We start from the raw sequence: 24,174 nt of genomic DNA on the forward strand, positions 1-24,174 counted from the left end.
ATAAAATTCATGGGAACGAAAATATTCTGGGAACAATAGAAACGAATTTTATTTTGCGGCCACGAATTTATTTTCTTGACCACAAAACGAGAAAATATCTGCTAAAGCAGCCAATTGCGTACCAAACACCATGCACTGACAAGTCTGGGGCACTTGTGCATAGGGCGATTATATGGTGTTGGTGCGAAATGATTAGCACCTCAACAAGGTGACCCGTGCTTTGAGGCCATTGTGTTTTGTTTTTCTCTGAATTAAATGCATATGTAGCCTTTAAAAATGCCGTAGACATATTTCTATATTTTTTAAAAATATAAATAGACGACTTATTCCGACATTTACCATTGTTTACACAAATCATGCTGTTTTCTGTGTTTTCCCTCTAGTAGTCGTACCAAGCGTTTAAGTGATTACGACGTATAGTGTATAAATATTATTTTTTCAAGGAGACAATATCATGTTGGCATCAACAGTAAAGAAATTTTGGGTAATTATACAACTTTATTTCATTTAACCAACGCGAATTTCCACATGCTACCGAAAGACCGAAGATAGCGAAGAAATATGAACTACAAAACCACATGCCTTTCAATCGAGCAAAATTTCCTCAACAATATTTACATCGGCATCAGCATTATCAGCTGATTATTTGGATATACACAAATAACAATGTTATTTATGTCTCTGGTTAACACTTATTATTTTTATTTTGACGGTCTTAATAAATGATTTAACAATCAACATAAAACTTATTTAAGCATTAAATCGGGTATTGTTTATACGCACGACCGTCTTGTATGTAAATCACTCAGCAGCTATTCGCACGACCGTCGTGTATTCACTCTCGTCAGCTATTCGCAAGACCGTTTTCTATTTACTCTCATTTATTTCCTTTTTGCAAAACTGTTGTGTATTTACTTTCTCATCGGTTATTCGCACGACCGCTGAGCATGTTTCTTATGTTTTATAGGTAATGTTTTGTTTCATCCCCTGTAAAGTTTGACATGCAGTGACTATACATGTACAGTATGATGCAATAAGAATTCGTACAAAATGGCGGCATGTTTACATTTGAGACGGAATTAGGTCACTCTTCAAACTTCAGTTTTCATGTTTAAAAATATTTTTAATAGCTAAAGCTTACCTAATACTTTCTAAGATGACCTTTCAGTCGAATAACACTTTCTAGTTGCCGAGGAATTGTCTGATATAGGCTTTTTATATATTCAGGCGTTATCTCAGTCCAGATGCGCTGGATTTCATGTAGATATAATGTTCTATAGTTAAAATGACAGATGTCCTACGGACCCGGTTTAACGATAGAATTCGTCCCATTTACTCGCTTCGTAGCAAATAAAAAAATTATGTCGCGCCATATCTTGCCTAAATATTCATATGATTGGTCGCGAATACCTACAATGTTGCTCTTTAATTCCATATTACCACATTAACTGTTTTTGCAACGAAACGACTGCCAGTTTTAACATCATGTTTGAAAATTCGCTGTTTATGGTCACCATGTTAACGTTAAAATCCGAGACATTCCGAGTGCGATTTCCGACAAAAGGTCAGGCAAATTCAAACGGGTATTTTAACAAAATGCCTTGGTACGACTCATTAAATGGATATTTTGTGGACTAAACTACATATGCATGTTCAAAAAGGATTGAAATGTATAAAAATGTGTTTTTCCCCTGCAGATTATTTATAACAGACTTAAAATTGACGCAGAGCTAATCCGCTTCGCTGCTGCTACATTGCAAGTATATGGGACGAATTCTTACTGTGACCTGAGCGTAGCCTGGTCACGGTAAGATTATTCTTTCTAGATTTCATGGAACATGTTTTCTTTGTTTTGTATTCTCCCAACTCTTCCCTGAAGTTTTCTTTTAATCAAAAGCCAAATATTTTCAATGATGTTGATGTTGGGGTTATGTGCTGGCCAGCTCATTGTTCTTATGCCATTTCTGTGTAAATAATCTTGGGTAGAAAGCGCACAATGCACTGGGGCATTTTTCGTCTTGAAAAACAGTTTCCAGTCAGAAAATGACAGGCCACAAATTGTCGTCTAGTATCTGCTGATATTTATATGCTTTATTGTTACCATCTACTGCAGAAATAATGCCGACTCCATGCCATGTGAGACACCGCCAGACCTTCACTTCGTAACACGGCTTGGTTTTCCGTGCCCTCACCAAATCGGGTTTCCAGCCCTCGCCTCTCTTTCTCCACACATACATGTATTCATTACACGAGAATCTTGCCCTACCACTATCTTGGATTCGTATGATCACCTTCCTCCAGTAATTCTCTACAGTCAGTTTTCGCTTTTCACGGCACCAAGATACACGTTTCCGACGATTCACATCTTTAACAACTACACTTTCTTCTTTGAAACCGATCTTCTGTAAACCTACCCATTTTTATGTAAATGAAACTGCAAAGTACGTTTTGAGATTGGTCTTTCCCTATTCTCATTGAATTTTGATGTAATGTCTTGTAAATTTTCTCTTATGTTAACTTTTACTAACCGCTCTTACTTTCTATAGTCCCTTGCTGTCACCGAGGAGGTCCTTTCTCTTCAGGGGATGTTTTCTATCGAGCCCCGATGTTCAATATGCTTTTTTAAGCTCCCAACAGTAGATCTTGGTATATGCAACGTATTTGACACATAATCGATGGTTTTACCTACTTCAAATAATTTCTGAGCGATTTCTTTTACATAATTGCTTAGTTCTTTTCCTTTGCGACCCATTTTACTTTTGATATCTGAGATTTGTTTACAAATGCAGACGAAAAAAAATCTTGTGACATATTAAAACGTCATCGATGCTATAAATATAACCCATTTTATCCCCCTTGCAATGTAATGATGCGAAGAGTAATGTAAACATGCTGCCATTTTGTACGAATACTTATTGCATCGTACTGTATATATGTATTCTCTTTTGAGAAGAAGACAGGCATAGCCTACATCCACAAAAGAGAATAGTATTTTTGAAAATGATGATTAATCATAATGTTAACGTTTTAAAGTGACCAATACATGTATTTATGTCATACATGTTTTCCTTAATTTTTATCCCACATTATCTTTCAATTTACGTTTATGACAGAAATATGTGGATAAATAAAATTTTAATGTCAGAATGCATAATGTTAACATTCCTGCATTCGTCTACAAGAAATCATCTTGAAAAGTTCTGCATGTGTTGGCAGACTTACAATATATATTGAAAAAGACTGAATATAATTTGTAATCATTTAGATTTAGATTTCTTTTGACAGACAGGACACAATGGCGGATTAATGAGATGTCTTGTCACACAACACAGGAACTACTCAAATGAAGGTATTTCGTTAATACACTGATTCTTTGTGCTGGGTTAGCTACTGTATATAATTTGAATTTTTAAGAAAATGCTTTTGTTTCTTATAGAACATATTTTGCAGATAAGTACACTAATAAATCCTGAGTAGTTTATGATTTTTTGAGAAATGTTCTGCATTTCCTCTGAGATTATGAAAGATCTTGTCAAACCAAACAGTTTCCTATTAGACCAAATTGGTTTTTTTTGCACATGTTGCAAGATGGTGCTCTGTCCCAAGTTACTTTTGCCACACAATTCTTGAATTATTCTATATTAAATTTTATAAATACCTCTAGGTTTCAATGATGTTCATTCAATAGTATGAAAAATACCAAGATTTTTCCTTTGAAATGTCCCCCTCTAGCTTGTCAGGTTTCACTACATGGCTAAAAATAAAAAGTCAATGGGGATTTTGCATTGCAAATGAGACGAAGGTACCCGGATGATAACGTTGAAAAATTGTGCAAGGTATTCCGAGTGACTTCCTTATGAAGAAAAGATGTAAACATTTGCCATTATAAAATTCTGTAAGAATTCTGTTTTCATTCCTATGAATTTTTGTGAGTGCAAATAATCATGTGTTAATGAAGATACCAGGAATATTATCCCTTTCATTGATTTTAATATTGCACCCTTTTCACAGATACATGTATGCATACATTTATTAAAAATCCACCCAATGTGCTGCATAAATATCTTGGGACAGACTATAGTAATATTCAATCACATCAGCTCTTTCTTGTCAAGGTGAAATCGATTGCACATTTTATGATATGCCAGTTTAACTTTGTTGAACAATTTTGAAAGACATTGCATTTAATCCATATCAAAATATTGTGTAAGGATTAATTCATACAAAAATGTTTCATGTCTAAGTGGGATCAGTTTATACAACTGTATTCATTTGGTGTTTTTACAAGATCAGTATGAACTGCAAGTGTAACATTTAGGACTTGTGCATACATATATATATATACATGTATTAAATTGTTTTTTTAAAGATTTACCTTTTTTCAATCTTAAAAACATTGAAAAATTGTACAGCTATTGATTAAGAATGAACCTGAAACTTGATTTGATAGGAGAGTATTGCAAAAGACATTCCTGTTGACTGAACATAATTATGGATTATTTATCACAATTACTGTATTGAACAAATATTGATTAAATGTCATCTATGACATCACAGGACCATCACAGTTTAATAATAACATACAAACAAAATTTGAAACATGTTTTAGGATTGTTTCCCTATCTTTTTCCTACCTACACACTTCAAGTAAAATAACTATGGTTAATAAGTTTTTGGTGAATGATTATAATTTTGAATTAAGCCTAAGATCTTTCTTGATCCCGAAGCCTGACACCCAAATCAAGTTCAAAACCGATCAACCCACAGTGAAATATGAGCTTGACTTAATGCATTTCTTGACAGAATTGAGCAGTTTAAAAAGGCATTTCTCCGTATTTTTACATGTTAGGTGACAATGATCTTGTGGTTATTGGGTCTGGTCCAGGAGGATATGTAGCTGCCATCAAAGCTGCTCAACTAGGAATGAAGGTAAAAATAAAATTTTAATCTATTATTCATTTTCACTTACCAAGAAAAAAGTACAGTCAATATCTATTATTATCAACAGAGAAATACTAAATGCAATGGATACTTGAAGAGATTTCAATGTCTTTTTAGTTCACCTGAGCCGAAGGCTCAAGTAAGCTTTTCTGATTAAAGATTTGTTTGTTGTCTGCAGTGGTTGTAAACTTTTCAGATTTTCATCTTCTCCAGAACCATTGGGCCGATTTCAACCAAAGAACAAGTGCACTTAAGCTATAGAGAATGGGCCCTTTTTCAGTGCCGTTTATATGTAGAAAATATCAACAAATTGCTTTTTTCTCGTAATAGTTAAACACTCATAGATACTTCTGATTTATATGCACGCTTAAATTTACCAAAATTAGAATACAATTTGAAAAACTGAGGATTTTTAAATGCCTATAAATAATCTAAATCCGGAAAAATCGAACCGAACCTACTTGAATTGTGTCTATTTAAATCAGAGGGAGGAGACATTTAAATCAACATTGCTCTGTTGGTGGATCGATTGGCGCGTTTGCTGAATTATACTTTATGCATTATTTTACTCCTGAAAAAAATCGAATGAAGCTTTGAAGTTGCATATTACCATAGTGACAAACAAACATTCCTGACCATACAAAGATGATGGAAAGCGATCTAAAACGTGTCAATGTTTTACAGTGAGCACATTTGACAAACGTTTACCTGTATAGAAACCACGTGATTGTTTGAAATAATTTATTCCATGCATGAGTTCAAACATGGGTCATGCAGGTAATAGCTTTCGCTTGCTATAGGAAAAACCTTGAAATTTTCATACGTTTTTCATTTTTTAGGTACCAGCCTAACCGAGTACAAACTTCTTACTTTCACGGGAGTTTACTAAATGTATAATGCGTATTTTGTCTTTTCCACAAGTTTGTACTCGGTTAGGCTGACAGTAAACAAAGGCTTTAAAATGAATGCCTGTCCTCGATTTACTATACAAAATCACGAATGTCTGCTGACCCCTACTATGTTTTAAAGCTTCGTGCATTTTATATACAATAAATTCAGCGCTAAAACTTGTTAATTCTTATGGAATAGATATCAATAGATAATGTTAGGGGAAAAAATATGCTTAATTTGATTCTTCATATTTTCACTTTTCACCGGGGCCCATAAGTGCACTCGTCCTTTGACACAAAACATTACAGGGTAAAGGGGATTCAAGTTTGTTCAAATGAAGAGTCACACCCTTTTTAAAAGGGACTTGATTTAAAATTATTAAAAATTTGTTGGTATCTTTCAAAAACAATTAAGTTCAAATTATGGTCCCCAGGGGTACGGTGGGGTGACAAATATTACCAAACCCCTTTTATTGTTTTAGATTTTTCTTTATTCCTTTTTTCAAAGGAATAGAGAAAAATCTAAAACAATAAAAGGGGTTTAGTAATAGGTTCCATCATTGATTAACCCACCATGCACTTAGTTTGCCTACTACATTACAAGTGGAAAAGAAGATTAATAGAGGTTCACTATATGACCAATAAAGCCTCGCTCAATAACCAGAATTACTGTCAAGGATTTCACAATTTTTTGTAATGATTTTATAATGTCTGTTGTTGCTCAGGTGAGTGATGTGGCCCATGGGTCTCTTGTTTAGCCAAAATTAGCTGCAGGTCTGTAGCTCCCGGTCTGAAAAAATTCGGATTGACGACCTGGGAGCTACAGTGCCTCCCATACTAAAAATCTGCAATTTACGGCGCACAAACAATTGCGCTAGATTTGGACTGATTAACCTTATTTGCACACAAATTCTGTGAAAACAATAGGTACCATTTAATTCTTCAGACAATTTACTACTGATATTGTTCCTTTACTTGCCTCAGACTTTCTCTTAAACATGCTAACCGACCTCGGAAAACGAAGTATATGAATTTACTTCGAGATCGAGAGTCGCCATTTTCACGTTTAAACAAACAACAAAACTTCACTTTAAAGGACTGGTAATGGTGTTTAAAAGAATACCAGAGGCAAGTGAAGTGATGATATCTGTAGTAAAATGTCCGAGAATATTTTGGAAACAAATATTTGTACAGAATATGTTTGAAAATAAGGTTAATCAGTCCAAAACTAGTGCAATTTTTTGTGCGCCGTAAATTGCAGTTTTTTACTAAGGGAGGCCCTGTAGCTCCCAGGTCGTCCATCTGAATTTTTTCAGACCGGGAGCTACAGACCTGCAGCTAAGCCAAAATTTGATCAAAAGTGGAGAATGGGTTGCAATTTATACAAAAGAACAAAATTATAACTGGATACCAGGGAAGTATGACTGCCAATATTGCATGTTGTGCAAGTTGTGTGGGTATACACTTCACTTATTTTGTCAAAAATATCTTATTCTTAATATGATGTCCATGTATCAACTTGTATACTTGGTAATGATGTCATGTCTATAAAGCATTCTTCTTAAATTGTGAAATGCATTGTTTATGTATTGGGGTGGGGGTGAAGAAGGGCTGTAAAAATTTTAAATCTCATGTTTCCTTATTTTTTTATTTAATGGGAATTCAATGCATATATTCAGAAAGATCAGAAAGATTTGCACTTCAGAATAAGGCTTTAAAGCAAATATGAGACTCCCTAACACATCTTTTAATGTGCTAAAGTACTCAAGTGACTGTTGAGGCCTGTAGGCCTCTTTTAATAACTTGCATTATTAATTTTAATTTTGTAGACAGTTTGTGTGGAGAAAAATCCAACCCTTGGAGGCACTTGTCTTAATGTAGGCTGCATCCCTTCCAAAGCTCTGCTAAACAATTCTCATTTTTACCACCTAGCTACTTCAAATGACCTTAAAAACAGAGGCATTGAGTGTAAGTGCTCATTTTTTTTTTTATCTCTTCTGAGCTGAAAGCTCAAGTGAGCTTTTCTGATCACATTTTGTCTTTCATCTGTCTGTCTGTCCATCCGTTTGTTCTTAACTTTTTACATTTTTCAACATCTTCTCCAGAACCAATTGGCAAATTCCAACCAAACTTGGCACAAACGACCAATCAGGGGACTAAACCAAACGGTTCCATTTTCTAAATATGCACATGATGCATTTGCTTTTTTTTGTGTGTTTCAGTAAATAAATTATTTCATTTTTAGCTCACCTGAGCTGAAAGCTCAAGTGAGCTATTCTGATCACATTTTGTCCGTCGTCCGTCCGTCCGTCTGTCCGTCCGTCTGTCCGTCTGTCCGTCTGTAAACTTTTTACATTTTGAACTTCTTCTCTAAAACCGCTTATCCAATTTCAACCAAATTTGGCACAAAGCATCCTTATGGGAGGGCGAATATAAATTGCAGAAATAAAAGTCCGATCTGTATTTAAAGCGGAGAAAACCTTGAAACTGTAGAAAAAGGGGGGTGCATTTTTAAAAATCTTCTTCTCAAGAACTACCGAGGCAAATTCAACGTAGTTTAGCATAAATTATCCTTATGGGAAGGAAAATATAAATTGCAAAAATTAAGGGGTAATTTTGTGTCAAATCTGAGTTATTACGAAAATGATAATAAAGGAAAGGCGTGTTTCAATCAGTTTAATAGCTTCGGGTTCGGCATCCGGTAAAATGACTCCATACTTCTAAAACGAGGTTCTTTGTTTAAAGCAGCCATGACATTATACGAAAAAGGGTCGATCTGACTATGATGAATTTGCTTGTTGTGCAACAGTTCGCGTATGAAGGGAAATTTTGAAAGATGCAAAATATATTGGTGCCGATTTTGTGAAGTAAATTGAGGCTAAATATTTCAATGCGTTGACAGTTTTCACACATGACGTTGGTGTTAGCTTGTTCTGATTTTCGTTTCGTTTTCATTATCTATGCTTTGTAACCTGGAAACTATCGTCTGTATTTCGTGATTTTTACGTATCAAATCAAACAGAGACTTCGGTAAATCAAACAGTTAACTGTTTTCCTGCGCAAATTAAGCAAAATCTGATGTAGGGGTACTGAAATACAATTCATTCTACCGGTAATTCGGCATTATCTTTTGCGTAATGGAAGATTAATGCAATAGCTCGGCATTTTCTCGAGTTTATTCAGTTTAAATAGAGTTTGATATCGCTGACGGAAATATGTAGGTATATACATGTATATATATGATTCATTTCGAAAAAAATAAATTGTGTTCTTTATTTGTTATACATGTAGTGCATGTTTCTTGTGTTTAATTGTTTACAATTTCTATTTACTCACCATATTTGAGTGTTAAGCTTCGAATTGTAAGCAAGATACATAGATTCTCACAATGCTCACAATTCTATGTTTGTACACAGATCTTAAAAACTAAAGATTAAAAAAGTAAAAAAAATGTCAATATTTATTAAGAAAATTTTCAAAGTCTGTTCTTCCAGAAACCAACTTTAACAACTTATTGTATTGTAAACTTAACCTTTTTAGCTCACCTAAGGTTGGGGCCACAATGGGGGGGTCGAAGTTTAATATAGGAATATATAGAGTAAATCTTTAAAAATCTTCTTCTCAGAAACTAATCAGCCATGAAAGCTGAAACTTGTGTGAAAGCATCATCAGGTAATGTAGATACATGTACAAATTTGTGAAAATCATGACCCCCGGAGGTAGGGTGGGGCCACAATGAAGGATCAAAGTTTTACATAGGAATATATAGAGTAAATCTTTAAAAATCTTCTTCTCAGAAACTAATTGGCAAGGAAAGCTGACACTTGTGTGGAAGCATCCTCATGTAGTGTACATTCAAAGTTGTGAAAATTATGACCCCCGGGGGTAGGGTGGGTCCACAATGGGGGGTCGAAGTTTAACATATGAATATATAAAGTAAATCTTAAAAAATCTTCTTCTCAGAAACTAATCGGCCAGGAAAGCTGACACTTGTGTGGAAGGATCCTCAGGTAGTGTTGATTCAAAGCTGTGAAAATCATGACCCCTGGGGTACGGTGGGGCCACAATGGGAGGCCGATGTTTTACATAGAAATACACAGAGTAAATCTTTAAAAATCTTCTTCTCAGAAACTAATCAGCCAGGAAAGCTGAAACTTGTGTGAAAACATCCTCAGGTAGTGTAGATTCAAAGTTGTGAAAATCATGATCCCCAGGGGTAGGGTGGGGCCACAATGGGGGTCAAAGTTTAACAAAGGAATATATAGGGTAAATCTTTAAAAATCTTCTCAGAAACTAATCAGCCAGATGATTCTTAATAATTGTTAAGACTTTGGCCCCAGGACAATTCTTTGGCCTCCCGAGAAGGTTCAGAGTTTGATGTACGTTTATATCCCGTATATAAACTATTGTTAAGGATCTTTTTGAGAACTGCAATACTCAACATATGATATGACTATAAAATCATCCTGTTAGAAAAGGGACTGATTATAAACATAAGAATATCCAGGGGAAAATGGATTTTATTTATACAGGATGTACATGTATTATTGTACATTGTCCAGATAGTTTGTATTATGACTCCATTAAACTGATTTTATCATACCTTTTGTTCCTCAGGTGAGCGATGTGGCCCATGGGCCTCTTGTATACTTTGATATTTCTATCTTTGAAAGGAGTAGATGATGGTGTAAGTAGGTGAAAGCATATAACTTTCTAAGATAATTGGTTTGTATGGAAAATTATTTGATACTGTTATAGCAAAAAAATTTGACCAAGCAGCTTTAATAAACATAATTATTTTGATGATTTCAGTTGATGGCATTCGTCTTAATCTCCAAAAATCAATGGCAACAAAAGAAAAAGCTGTGAAAGGACTAACAGGAGGCATTGCACATCTATTCAAACAAAACAAAGTGAGTAATTTCTATTGAATATAAGTATATCAGGATAGAATTCACTGAAACAATATCTAGTACACGCTAATTTTAGGGTTAGGCGCAAAGCATGCGCACTTTAGTGTAAAACTTGTAAAACCACTCATTGACTACTATTTCTAAAATAACAACCAATCATACAACTCTTACATGACCCCAACACCTTTTACCCTTCACACTCCAAACTCAACCAATGAATGTAAAACACCATGAATATGAATGTGTGTGGAAAAGTAATAAATTCCAGTGATCTGTCATTATACATGTATATCAATATATTAAAGTAAATATTGGATCAATGAATAAATTACCCTGTGACATAAAGATTAAATATTATCAAATTCAAAGAACCAGGAATTCAAAGCAAAGTAGAATCTAAATAATCTGTCTGACTCCTGTTAGTCAACAGAGAAATAGACAGGTGTACATACAAAATGCAAAATTTAAGATAGTACTATTTTATACTTAATTGTGTCATTGGCGGTGGATGTTTGTCCTCTAATGCAATAAGAATTAAATAAATAAAAGTCAACGATGTACGTATTTTGCATTTTTTTCTTATAGTGAGCGCGCCGGCGCGAAGCGAGCTCTACCGGCAAGGCGTGTGTGAATAGAAAATTCGGACTAGTTGCACATTCATTCAACGGATTTTTTTGGCGTCAGTAAATCGGACCAGTAATGCCTTGTTTTAATCGTCCCAGTAGTTCCCTATAAATATGGTTTCCTATTTCACACTCTCACGAGAACAAGATAAAAGACTATGTACATAATGCATTGTAAATAAAATAATTCCATTACGTAAGACTAACAGAGTTGTCGTTCCTTCGAGTGACGTCACAATGGATTTCTTGCACATTGATCCCACAGAATTTTTCGGAGTCAGTAAATTTCGACCCACAATGCAATTTATCAATGTCGGACGATCTCACTAGACTTGATTCCTTCTCGCGAGAATCAAAGTTAAACTTTTGAGAAACAGATAAATTGTGTAATTTCAAGAATATCATGCTTTTTAAGTAAACAAAACAGTATATTTCACTTAGTTTTTTTTTCAGGGTTTTTTCAAAGAGACAGACGACACTTGACCGACGTGAACTTTGACGTCACAATAAGGGGAAATTACTCTAAGTAGTTATTGTAAATCTGCTGAAATATAAATACCAAAATCTTCTCAAAATCTTGCAAAGCTAACGAATGGGGACATTTTTTTTTTAGATAGGAAATAAAACAGTTGTAACTTGCTCTCATTTGGATGAATGCTCACATTTATTTTATTCACTATATAATTACAGTAATTTCCAGGAACGTTTTTTAAAAGGGGGCGCGGCAGCATCATTCAAAAAATATTTACAAGCAAAATGAAAAAGAAATTCTCAAAATCAGGGAAATTCTAATCCGGGTAAGGAATGGTGAGTGCGTAGTATGCATTTATCTCTTTAACTGCTCAACGGTATCTTTGTTTTCACATTTATTACATCCTCCCCGGGGGGGGGGGTCCAAAACCGTTTTTCTTATATGATCAGCAATTTTTTTTATACGTAAATTACATTTTTTTTAAACGGGGGGGGGGGGGGGGGGGGGGGGGGGACTCTATGATGAGTCAATTTTTTATATGTAATAAGTTTAAGAAAAATGTCTGCTACAAGAAAAGAGGAAATAAACTGCAATAAACATTATGTTAAAATCTTTATTATTCAACAACATTGTATCTGAGATAAATTATATTTAAATAAATAAACAATCTTATAAATTCTGAATAATGAAAATTTACTAGAAAAAAAAGGCATGTTTATATTTTATTTTGCATTCAAATTCAGTTACGTTGATATTTTTATTTTTATTGATTTATCATAATTCATTATTTGATTACATGCTGCGCTCGCCCCAACGGTCGCACCGTAAAACATATTATCATTCGTGGATGTGAATTCTGAACCTTAATGATATAATTTTGAAATTGTATCATTAGTGGACGGTTGGGAGTTCGTTTATGATAAAATTATATCATTAACGGTAAGATGTCTGACTACTAATGCAACGTTATATTATTAGTGGACACTCTATCATTAGAGGTTGCTACATAGCCTTATTTCTAATGTGTTTGTTTACATCGAAATCACAAAATTCAGAGCTATTCAAGCTGGTAGCAGTTTTATCCGATATTCAGAGTTTTTACTCTGATGTATCTGTAATTCAAAGGCAAATTTTAAAAATCATTAAAAATCAGAAGAAAAAAAAATTTCAAAAATTGTTTGTTATGAATATGATAAAAACTTAATGAAAGCAAAAATAAAAATATTCTCTCTTTCACAGGTCACAAGGATAGATGGATTTGGAAAAATTACAGGCCCAAATGAAGTGACAGTTTCAAAGGCAGATGGAAGTCAGGAAAAAATTTCCACCAAAAATATCTTAATTGCTACTGGATCTGAAGTTACTCCATTTCCTGGTATAGAGGTAGTAAAATGTGTTTATCAATTTTGCTGAATATATTTTGTCACCTTATCAGCATCGTCAGAACCCATGGGTTTTCTATCTGTAGTGTAATGGATAGAAAACCTGTGGGTTCCAACAATGCCTTTAAAGTGGTAAAAACATTGCTGTATTCCTTAGGAACATTAAGATTTTGATAAGGAATGCTACCTCTTTTCTTTTGATTGGAAATTTTACTTGAAAATAGATATAGGTGACTCTTAATAAAACTAAAAATTTGAGGGACCTTGATTACCTTATTTATTCGGACGAATCGTCGATGCGGACGACTAGTCGAATTGCTCATTTTTAGCCCAAAATTTGATAAATTCCAACAATATGTCGATCTTATCGCTTCAAAATGGCATATCAAACTGCAAGTAACTTTATCTGTGTATGATGCACAGGATGTCTCCGATATTGCTGCCAATTGTGATTAACATTTTGACAATAACGCTTTATATTATGTTCTTTTCAAGAAATGAGAGACGTTTCACCTTACAGAGAAAACTCGAAATGTCTAGCAAAGTCTCATTGAATTTTGTTCTTGTACATTCTTTATCAAGCGTCATTTAAAAAAGCATTTTTGTGATTCACGTGTAGAATTTCTTTCGAAATTGTTTAATCAATTTGTTCAAAAGTTTATCAAAACTTTAACTTATTAAATTACCGTCAATAATGAGGTGTTTTTAGAAAGATTAATAATTTTAACTGCTTGTTGTCAATCGTATGTTTCTACGTATTATATATATTAATACTGTCAGATACATCATCGGCTGCTTTAGTGTAACGGTAACGCATTGGGCTTCAAGACGTAATGCTTTTAGTGGCAAGAGTTTAAAACCCGCTGTCGGCGCTAGCAAAGTTTTCGTTGTAAACATTTGCCGTGCTCTATTTCAGCATAGTATGCTTACGCTATATAAACCCATTGAATACTATGCGAAAATAGATGGGTATTGAATATATAGCGACAAACTTACAGCAAGCATATTTTAAATAATATACAATATTGTGTCAGACCACACATTTACAATATTTTTTAATAAAGACCAATTCCTATGCTTTTCATTTAATATAATAAAGGTGTACCTTATCTTGTTTGGCTCTGTATTTTGATTACCTGTGAAAACTACAAGCCAATTATTACGATTTTTGGTTTGAAGCTAGGATAAGAGGAATCTAAATTGTGAAATTTATGACCTTACCATCATTGAGGTTTCATGGTTGAAGCAAATTTACAAAATATGGTTGGTCAGATTTTCAAAAATCTTCTTCTCTGCTTCCACAGGTTATGATGTCCATTGAAGCCCTCTTGTAAAATTGCTGGCGGCAGGGCCAATAAAGTCATTTTGTGAAAATTATTAAACCTTAGAAAATCTTCACTCAGGTTACTGCCAAGGCCTGTGGATCTCGTTTTAAAAATGAAAGGCCAGGCCGTGGATTTAGGAATTATAATAGCTATAAAATTTGGTGTATATATCTTATCATTTTTTACTGTAGATTCCTTAATAATTTTATAAACTCCATAATATGATAATAATTAGTTTTTATTTACACTTACAAATGACTCATATAATACATATATTGATCCTATTAAAATTTTTTTATGTCAAAAGATAGATGAGAAAACAATAGTGTCATCAACTGGTGCCCTTTCCTTGGAAAAAGTTCCAGAGAAAATGGTGGTCATTGGTGCAGGTGTTATTGGAGTAGAACTTGTGAGTATATAATTGTAGTTCTTTCCATCAATTCATTTGTTGCAGTAGTAAATGTTTTAGCATGTTTGTGTTGATTGATCAAAAGCAACTACAAGACACTTAGATACAAAGCATATCTATTTCTTTGCATGTTAATAATGTTGATATGCTTAATTAATGGTCAAAAGAAACTGTATTTATATGTATGCTACCTCTTTTGGGTACCTGTAAAGTGCGAAATAAAATTAAAAGGAAAAAAAATGAAATTAAATCAAATAAAACCGGCAATTCAAAAGATACAAAACATTGAAACAAAACAAAATCAATTCAGAGTAGACAGAAATGTTTGTAGATTTTTTTTTTACATATAAATATTCACTACAAAAACAAAATGTGTTGTAAATATTGTAAATTGTATATATAGGCCTACAATAAGACAATTTCCAATCACATTTTTTTTTAGGATAGGACATATCATATTATTTAAAATCAAGTGTACATTGAATTAAAGATCAATTTCTTCAAACTTTCACATTGTTGAATTCAGTTCATCAACTTACCATTAACACTATGTATATGAGGGTTGTTGGGAAATTATTGAGACATTTACTCTTATTCCTTTGAAAAAATAGTTTAACCCTTAAATATTATCCTGAAAGTACACCAGGATAAAATATACTTTGAAATTGAAGGGTAGTACAAACCGATTAATCTTATATCATTTATTTGTACCACATGGATTTTGATTGACACGTAATTGACGTGCTGAATACTACAAGATTTTCTCACGACTTCCGTCATCATGGTTGACAAGGTAAAATGGAACGTATCATCACTTCCTCTATAAATTATAAATGGCTTATGAATTTCAGTTCATTTTAACATGAAAAGACATAAATATGTCAAATAACCCTCAAGGGGCCACACTTACAGAATGAATTGAGTTTTTAGCAACTCCAGTGATAAAATTTTTAAAAGATAATGCAAAATTCATACTTACAAAATGATAATTCTGGTTATTTTAAAAACTTTGAACAATTATTGCCTGGGAGAAGTAGAAAAGACATTCTATCAACAAACCTATCCAGGAGAATCTTCGTGAGCCCTGCATGTGTTTTGTTTATTGTAAATATGCATGTGTAATATTATAGGAGGCGGAACCCTGTAACAAGTTGCGATGTACAGTATATATCTATGGACCATTAATAATTATTTATTTTAATGAAATTATTGAAATTGATTTAAAGGGGCGTGGTCATGTTTTTGGTCGAAAATTATTTATTCGATTTTAATGCTTACAATGCTTCAGTAAGACATTTTTAATAGGCAACAAAAATTGAGTATCGTTCGATGAGTTATAAGTGAGTTACAGAGCTTACAATTCTTTGCTCTGTAAACAAAGCTTTTGTTTACAATTTGAATGTTGAAGTGAAAATTCCAGTTTTATACCTAAAATAAATGTGTTGGAAACTGTTTATTTATGCTTAGAATGAATAAGAAGATAGACAAATCAGTTTGAACATTTTTTTACTGGTATATTGAACCTATATATACCAAATCAGAAACTTTTTTCAAGTCGGTTTTTTAATAAGATGCATCATACTGTCTCTTTAAAATAGTTGACCCATTTATCTAATGACTCAGAAACATTATGTTTTTACTTTTAGAAGAAATAGTGTCACAAACACCAAAACCTGTTTAATGATATCAAGATTTAGGGGCCAGCCCCTTATATTAGGGATCTACAAGGGGCCAGAAGTGTTTTCTAAATATCATTAAAATGATTGAAGTTTACTTTGGAATAATTGAAGCAAAACTTTTTTTCTTTACATTTACAACTTTGATTCTAGCTTTAAAATGAGAATCTGTTATGTAATAGGGATATTTAGAGGCAAAAATTTTGAAACGTTATATAACTTTTCAATGAAAAATATTTTGCTAAATGTTGTAGAAAAAAAGTCATTTAGAATTTTGATTCTTAACAACATGCTATCTTCAAAACTGTCATAGTGACTCCCATTAGGGAGTAACATGCTTGGCCTTCAAAACTGATTGTCTCATACAATATCTAACAACTAAGAAATATTTTGTTATAACTTCAGATCAAAAAGTATTGCAAATACCGAAACCTGCTCAAAGACTTCAAGATTTAGGGACCAGCCAAAAGTCTTTTGAAATATCTCAAAAACCCCACCCCCATATGAATGATTTAAGGTGGTATGGGACATCTGTGGATATTAATGTGGATTAAAATTTTAATTACATTATCATTAAAATTATTAAATACATAATAATACATAAATGTATAATAACTTTCACCAGTTTTAGAATTTTTAAATTTTACAATATTTAACCAAAAAATAGCTTTTAAAAATATTTGAAGAGGTAAAAGTTGTAAACCTCCCAACAGGAATTGATCTCATTACCTACAGATTCGTAGTAAACAGTCTAACCCACTGCGTTATGCTGTTAGGTAACCATGTTGGAAAAGAAACTACTTATACAGAGGGTTCTACTTAATCTGATAGCAGTTAATTGAATAATTCGGTTAATCTGATATAATACCAAAACACTGAACCATTTCTAATATATTCCTTTATTTTTCCCCTGATAATCTGATAGAAAAATCGGTTAATCTGATAGGATTGTGACCATGTAATAATGATTTCCCACCCTCTTACACCTGTATATTCCTTTGTTTCATTGTTTGACACCCCTCTTGTGTACATAGTAACTCTTTACAGGGCACTAGTTACACTTCAACGCACACTTGGTTTTATTGTTTTTTTTCTATAAACAATACATCACAACTTGGAAGTGTCCCATACCACCTTAATGTTTGCAGACATCAAATAATAAAAGTGGGTGTAACATTCAGAGAAATCTTAAATTAGGGTTTAGACTCCAAAAGCTTAAAATGCAAACATGAGGCTCCCTGAGAAGTCCATCTAAGGGCTATGGTACTCAGGTGACTGTCAGTGCCTGTGGGTCTCTCGTTTGAGATTCTTCTCATATGTGGTATCAATTCTTTTATTTAGGGATCAGTGTGGCAAAGATATGGATCAGATGTTACCTGTGTTGAGTTTTTATCAAACATAGGAGGCATGGGAATTGACTTGGATGTTGCTAAAAACTTCCAACGAATCCTTCAGAAACAAGGACTGAAATTCAAATTGGACACCAAGGTTACCAATGCAACAAGAGTTGGGGACAAAATCAAAGTGGCCATTGAAAGTGTTAAAAATCAAAAACAAGATGAGGTAATGTTGGAAAAGTTTAGATAACTGATAAACATGTTTATTTTATGACTAGACTTTGACCCGTGCTTGCACGGGTTGACATTGCATACCGCATATTTACGGAATAGGTACATCGACACACCTTAACAAAGCTATAAGCCTACAATAATGCTATTAATATCACTACACTTTCCTTAGTTTGAATAATCCAACTGTGTCTCGGGAAAGGTCCTCACCACAGTTAGAATGCCTCCCTTATACCCGTAATGTAGCAGAAAATTGCAGAATCGCTCCGGAACGATTTTGGGGAAAGTTAATGAAGTTGTCTTAAAAATAACAGTCAAATTCATCACAACAAACCTTTTTGAGACTGCAAATACCATTCAACTAAAAATTTTAATCCATAGAATGTAACTTTTTTGCATGTAATAAAATATTTTTTGTCATCACGAAGACAAAAGTAAGTACTTGGTTGAAATGTATATTTATTTTATACTTTCTCTCATATAAGAAATCATTAATATATATGAACAGAATATATAGCAAAAGTCCAATGAAAATTTACCCGTATTTGTATTATCATTTCTGTGTTTATTTATGCAGATGTGTGGAAACATAAACTAAAGATCCCGTTAGCGTGAATGTGTTGCGCAAGCGCAAGATTGTAAAATCCAAAAAATCCAGGTGATTTCCGGGATTTTTTGAGGAATTTTCTTTGATTATTAATTAGCGAAGCTTAACTTAGAAAAAATAAAAACAAATTGGTAATCTTCAAGTACCAATGATGTTTAAAATATATAAAACAAAAGACAGTATTCTTCCGATTTCTCAGTATTAAAGACCAAAAATTCGAGTCTATTATTTTAATATAGTAGTATAGATATACATGTAAATAAATGCGAAATTTTTGCAGAAAGAAATGAGATCTTATAACATAACAGAAGTCCCCTATTTTTTTCTTAGGTGAATTTTGATAAAAACAACAACCATTATTTTGATACTTTCAAAGCGAGAGTCTGAGGGAATAAAGTAATAGAATCTTATAAATGGCAATAGCTTTGATCTTATTAATTGCTGCAATAATTGACTAATTTGATACTGATGATTCCTTTGGCCCAATAACAGACAGTTCTGTTCTAGTTTGTAACTCTTTGCTATTAATGATTAAATATGAACAGAACCTTAGGAGGACCTCAGTATAGACAGTATGTATATGTGAAAAACAGACAGATCACAAAAGACACAAAGACACAAAAAGGATTGGCTATGAGATATACACTGTAATATCATTGAAAATAATTTATTAAGCTACAAATTTGCATCCATGAAGGACAATGGCACATTCAGTCACTTCGAACTGGATTATATAGGTTGCACTACAGTATTAAATTCTACTATATATTCTTACCAAAATTGCACAACTTTACATACAGATTAAAAATTCAAAACGAACTTCTGCAAAAAATCCTCTTGACATCTTTTTAAACAACGCTTCATTTACAAGTTTCTAGCAAAATACACACGTGCATCCAGCAAGGCGTGAGACTTTGTTTACATCGAAGTTACACATGTGCTTGAAAATCAAGCCCGGGACTTTTCACCCCCCTCCAGAAACAACGCGCATCAAAAATTCAAATGACCTCGCATTATTACAAAACTGGGATAGTTAGACCTCTTACCCATTGTTTTTCATCTCATAAAAAAAATCAGCTCCTGTCTCGAGCGGAACCGCCCCGAATTCAAAGGAAAATTCGGGAATTATTTTGGCTCAGCCATGTTTTGACGTGAACCTTCAGTGAAATACTGTTATGACACCTGCAATATAACTCATTTTTTGTTATCGCAAAATCAACATTAATAAATTGATAAATACTCATTGTGTTGTGTGACTAAAAAAAAATTATGAAGATATCTGCTCATTTCAGAAAGTTATGAGCGATTTTTTAACACCACGGTGTACACGGTGGCCACTGATTTATGAAAATATGATCTAAGTTATACTGTATGCATTTACACGGTGTTTTGATATTCAGTGATTTTTTGGTTTTAAATTGACAAGTGATGTATGAAAATGTATAAAATGACGCAAATTAATTAATATCATGTGGACCCCAGAAATTATGTCGGCCAAAAATTCAATGACCCTGCCTCTGGGGGGTGGGGTAGAGAAAACGTCATTATTTCATACAATTTATGAAAATGGTGAGAACCTTTGTCCAAAATAGCATGGTATTGTTCTAATCTAACTAACATGAGTGATACATCTCAGCTGTTTTCCGCTTTCGTATCAATATTTCTCAATTTTGGACATAAATTGAGCATTTCTTACTGTAACACAAGGGCCTAAACAACCGATTTTATTTGATATTCACACCCCGTAGAATATTTTGTTGTTTACGACGATGAATACTACATCGTATTTGATCTGCTAAAAATTTTCCGGACAGTTTAGACGGTCCGATCTACTATGAATGGCTCATTGTTTTGAGGCAGTAAAACATTTCAGAGGAAATCTGGGCTAATTTTGTATGCATCATTAAAAGCAAAATAAGCGTGCTGCTGGCTACAAAACCCCATTGTTTGTCATTTTTCGTCTAAACACACTGATTTAACACCTAAAACACAGGTAAAACAATTTTTAACATAGCAAACCCGTTTTCCTGCAGGTTGCACTACAGTATTAAATTCTACTATATATTCTTACCAAAATTGCACAACTTTACATACAGATTAAAAATTCAAAACGAACTTCTGCAAAAAATCCTCTTGACATCTTTTTAAACAACGCTTCATTTACAAGTTTCTAGCAAAATACACACGTGCATCCAGCAAGGCGTGAGACTTTGTTTACATCGAAGTTACACATGTGCTTGAAAATCAAGCCCGGGACTTTTCACCCCCCTCCAGAAACAACGCGCATCAAAAATTCAAATGACCTCGCATTATTACAAAACTGGGATAGTTAGACCTCTTACCCATTGTTTTTCATCTCATAAAAAAAATCAGCTCCTGTCTCGAGCGGAACCGCCCCGAATTCAAAGGAAAATTCGGGAATTATTTTGGCTCAGCCATGTTTTGACGTGAACCTTCAGTGAAATACTGTTATGACACCTATACAGTATATCGCACCACAAGAAACATTTTGAAAGGTAAAGGCACTTCATATTAGCTATAAACAATATCTGTTTATAATCTATGGGAAAGACTGTTGTGAAATCATTAGAATTCTAGTGGCTCAATTTTCATGGTATTTGTAGGTAGACCTCTCCCTCGAATTTACATCCTCCTTGAAAACAAATTTTGAAAGATTTGGTTTACTTATACTGAAATTGAAAACCAACACATATACAAAATTACATGTCTTTAGAATATTAAGCAAAAATCCAACAATCTACGAAATTTGGCCCCCACAAATTTAAATGATTCTACAGTAACTTGAGTTTTACATCTTTTTGAAGAAATTGCATGTAAGTGCAGTGAAGTAATATATTTTTGTCCTTTTCACTTAATGAAGTCTGAATAAGACTTTTAAATGTGGGACTGAGCTTAAAGTCTACTGAAACTGTGCATAAACAGTGTACACTCTACTCTTTTCATACATATATTTAAAGTGATTTTACTTTTCACGTGATCATTTTATCTTGCATAAAAAATGGTATTCTATGAGGATAAAATACAAGTATAGTAGTGCAACAAGAGATGAATTTACTATATGTCAATGTTCAGGAATAACCAAATTAATCATAATAAATGTTTTTTAAATTTTACACAAAGACCCTCTGACCTTAGGTATATAAAATTCTGGTCCAAGAGTACCTCGGTAAAGAACTATCTACATCGATTATCAGAAAAGTCTGAACTGAATTAAATACAAACTTGATGTAAAAAAAATGGAGACTAAAAATCAAACGAACACAAGGTTGACAAGACATCCTTTTTAAACTAAGATAGTTATAGTAAAAAGGATGGATGTTAATTTTTTTTTCTTGCAGAAGTCCTCTATTCCAATATGTAATGGTTTATGCAAGCATTACAGCCGACGACTTAAATGCAGTTGTCTTTGCAATAAGACTTATTACCCATTATTTTATGTTTACAACCATCGAATCTATCCATGTCATTGCTGAGCTTGCACAAAGGGAATCTGGTTTCTTGGGTGTTAAAATGCAGGCATTGGTGAATCTTTTAAAAGATTTGCTATTCATTCTTTAGTGAAAAGTATAGAAAAAAGATTCAGTCTCAAGGTGATTGACTCCCATTTTTATTTGATAGACATAATCTGATAGCTATAGACTCCTAAATATTTTTGAAGATAGAAGTTTTATGATGTTCTGGACTACTGGTTAACAGGTTAACAAATAGTGTCAAGCTTATAGAGTTTTTTAAACTTTGCATAGGATTTATATACACTTTTTGTTTTCTTCAACTACTGGTACATTGACTTTTTTGGTATGATTTTTCAGTTGGAATGTGATGTTTTACTGGTTTGCATTGGCCGAAGACCTTTCACAAGTAACATTGGTTTAGAAGAATTAGGAATCCCAAAGGACAACAGAGGAAGAATAGAAGTCAATTCAAGATTCCAAACCATTGTTCCAAGGTCTTTTAACCACTGAATACCATCACCCTAAACCTATGTCTCAGTCTCAGCATTCAAGCTTGAATGCTGAGACTGAGACATACTAGGTTTAGGATGCTGGATGAGGTTAAGGTTTTTTAACTGGTTAAAGTTTTTGTAGCATTTGCTCTTTGATAGATAAATCTTAGTTATTATTGGTTCAGTCTTTATCAAATTTGATTAGATGATGCATCTTGTGATTCTGGTGCACCTTACACGCAAGGATGCTGAATCAGAGCCAAGGGTTTCAGATGCTGGAGGGGGTTTAGTTTTTTGGAACAGGTCACATGTTTAATAAATAATAGTAATATTAAAAACTTGCATGGTTGATTTAACTTAATATAAACGGATCGCAGATGTAGCTTCAGATACGGGGTTTGATCTCCATTAGGAAGGATGCTAAAAACATCCCCTACCAAATACTCAATTTTGTTTAAATTTGTTGGTAAAGAATATATGCTAAGCATGTTTTCAAAAATACAGTATTGTATGATACAATACACTCTTCTGATAATTCATATGACACAATATTGTATAGTATCATAGGATGTAATATCGTTTTATTTTACTGTATTGATTAATCTTGTATCTTACAATCCCATATGAAATTGATGTAATATGATTTTCAAACAATATTTTAACATATCATATACAATGTTGTGTAAAACCACACTATAGTATCGATGAATATCCAAGATCGTAAACTATGATTTTCATATGATATGATAAAGGTGTTGCCCCGTCTCTGTAAGCTTTGTAATATGTGATTACCTATGTTGTTGAAGATATACCCAGTATTTTGGATATGAAATTAATTTTGAATTCGCTCTCAATACATAGATTATACATAGTACATGTATCAATATACGGGGGTACCATAAGTGTAAAACATCAAGACACCTGCATTACTTACATAACATCTATTACCACTTAGTCATGTGCTTCATGATACTTGTCAATGTAGTTCTAAATTTAAGTGCAAAAGCCGAGAAATAAAAATGGAAAAATTATGTAATTTTATATTTATTTGCACTGTTAGCATGGTTTTTACATTCTAATGAATAAACTTGTTCCTCTTGCAGTGTTTATGCCATAGGTGATTGTATACAAGGACCAATGTTGGCACATAAAGCAGAAGATGAAGGTAATGCATTCAGATAATATATTTGCAATGAGTGTTGCCAGTTATTATTTTCTCGCTTAACTTGTTGCGAAGAGGATATAGCATCACTGCTGTGCGTATGCATGTATGTACTTTATTCAGCTGTTGGGCAAGATTCAAAGAACACCCTCACACAAATGTTAATCAAACTTTATACACTTCTTTGACAGGGTAAAAGGAGAAACCTTATTGATTTTCGAATAAATTTGTTGAATATTTAT

General features: G+C 33.3%; 1 protein-coding gene across 1 annotated transcript in view; it reads left to right on the plus strand.

Annotated features, from left to right (window-relative positions):
• Positions 1-331: 331 nt before the first annotated feature.
• The window catches only part of LOC105339502 (dihydrolipoyl dehydrogenase, mitochondrial), a 28,897-nt gene continuing 5,054 nt past the window's right edge, over positions 332-24,174 (plus strand). The window contains exons 1-10 of the mRNA XM_034451180.2: positions 332-484; positions 3,286-3,349; positions 4,850-4,929; positions 7,661-7,799; positions 10,644-10,744; positions 13,079-13,222; positions 14,854-14,955; positions 17,973-18,194; positions 22,637-22,773; positions 23,874-23,935. Of these exons, the coding sequence (XP_034307071.1) occupies positions 455-484; positions 3,286-3,349; positions 4,850-4,929; positions 7,661-7,799; positions 10,644-10,744; positions 13,079-13,222; positions 14,854-14,955; positions 17,973-18,194; positions 22,637-22,773; positions 23,874-23,935 (1,081 nt within the window). The 5' untranslated portion in view covers positions 332-454. The remainder of the gene's footprint in view (positions 485-3,285; positions 3,350-4,849; positions 4,930-7,660; positions 7,800-10,643; positions 10,745-13,078; positions 13,223-14,853; positions 14,956-17,972; positions 18,195-22,636; positions 22,774-23,873; positions 23,936-24,174) is intronic.

This window comes from Magallana gigas, chromosome 4 (assembly GCF_963853765.1).
Source record: "Magallana gigas chromosome 4, xbMagGiga1.1, whole genome shotgun sequence".
NCBI classification, from domain to species: Eukaryota; Metazoa; Mollusca; class Bivalvia; order Ostreida; family Ostreidae; genus Magallana; species Magallana gigas.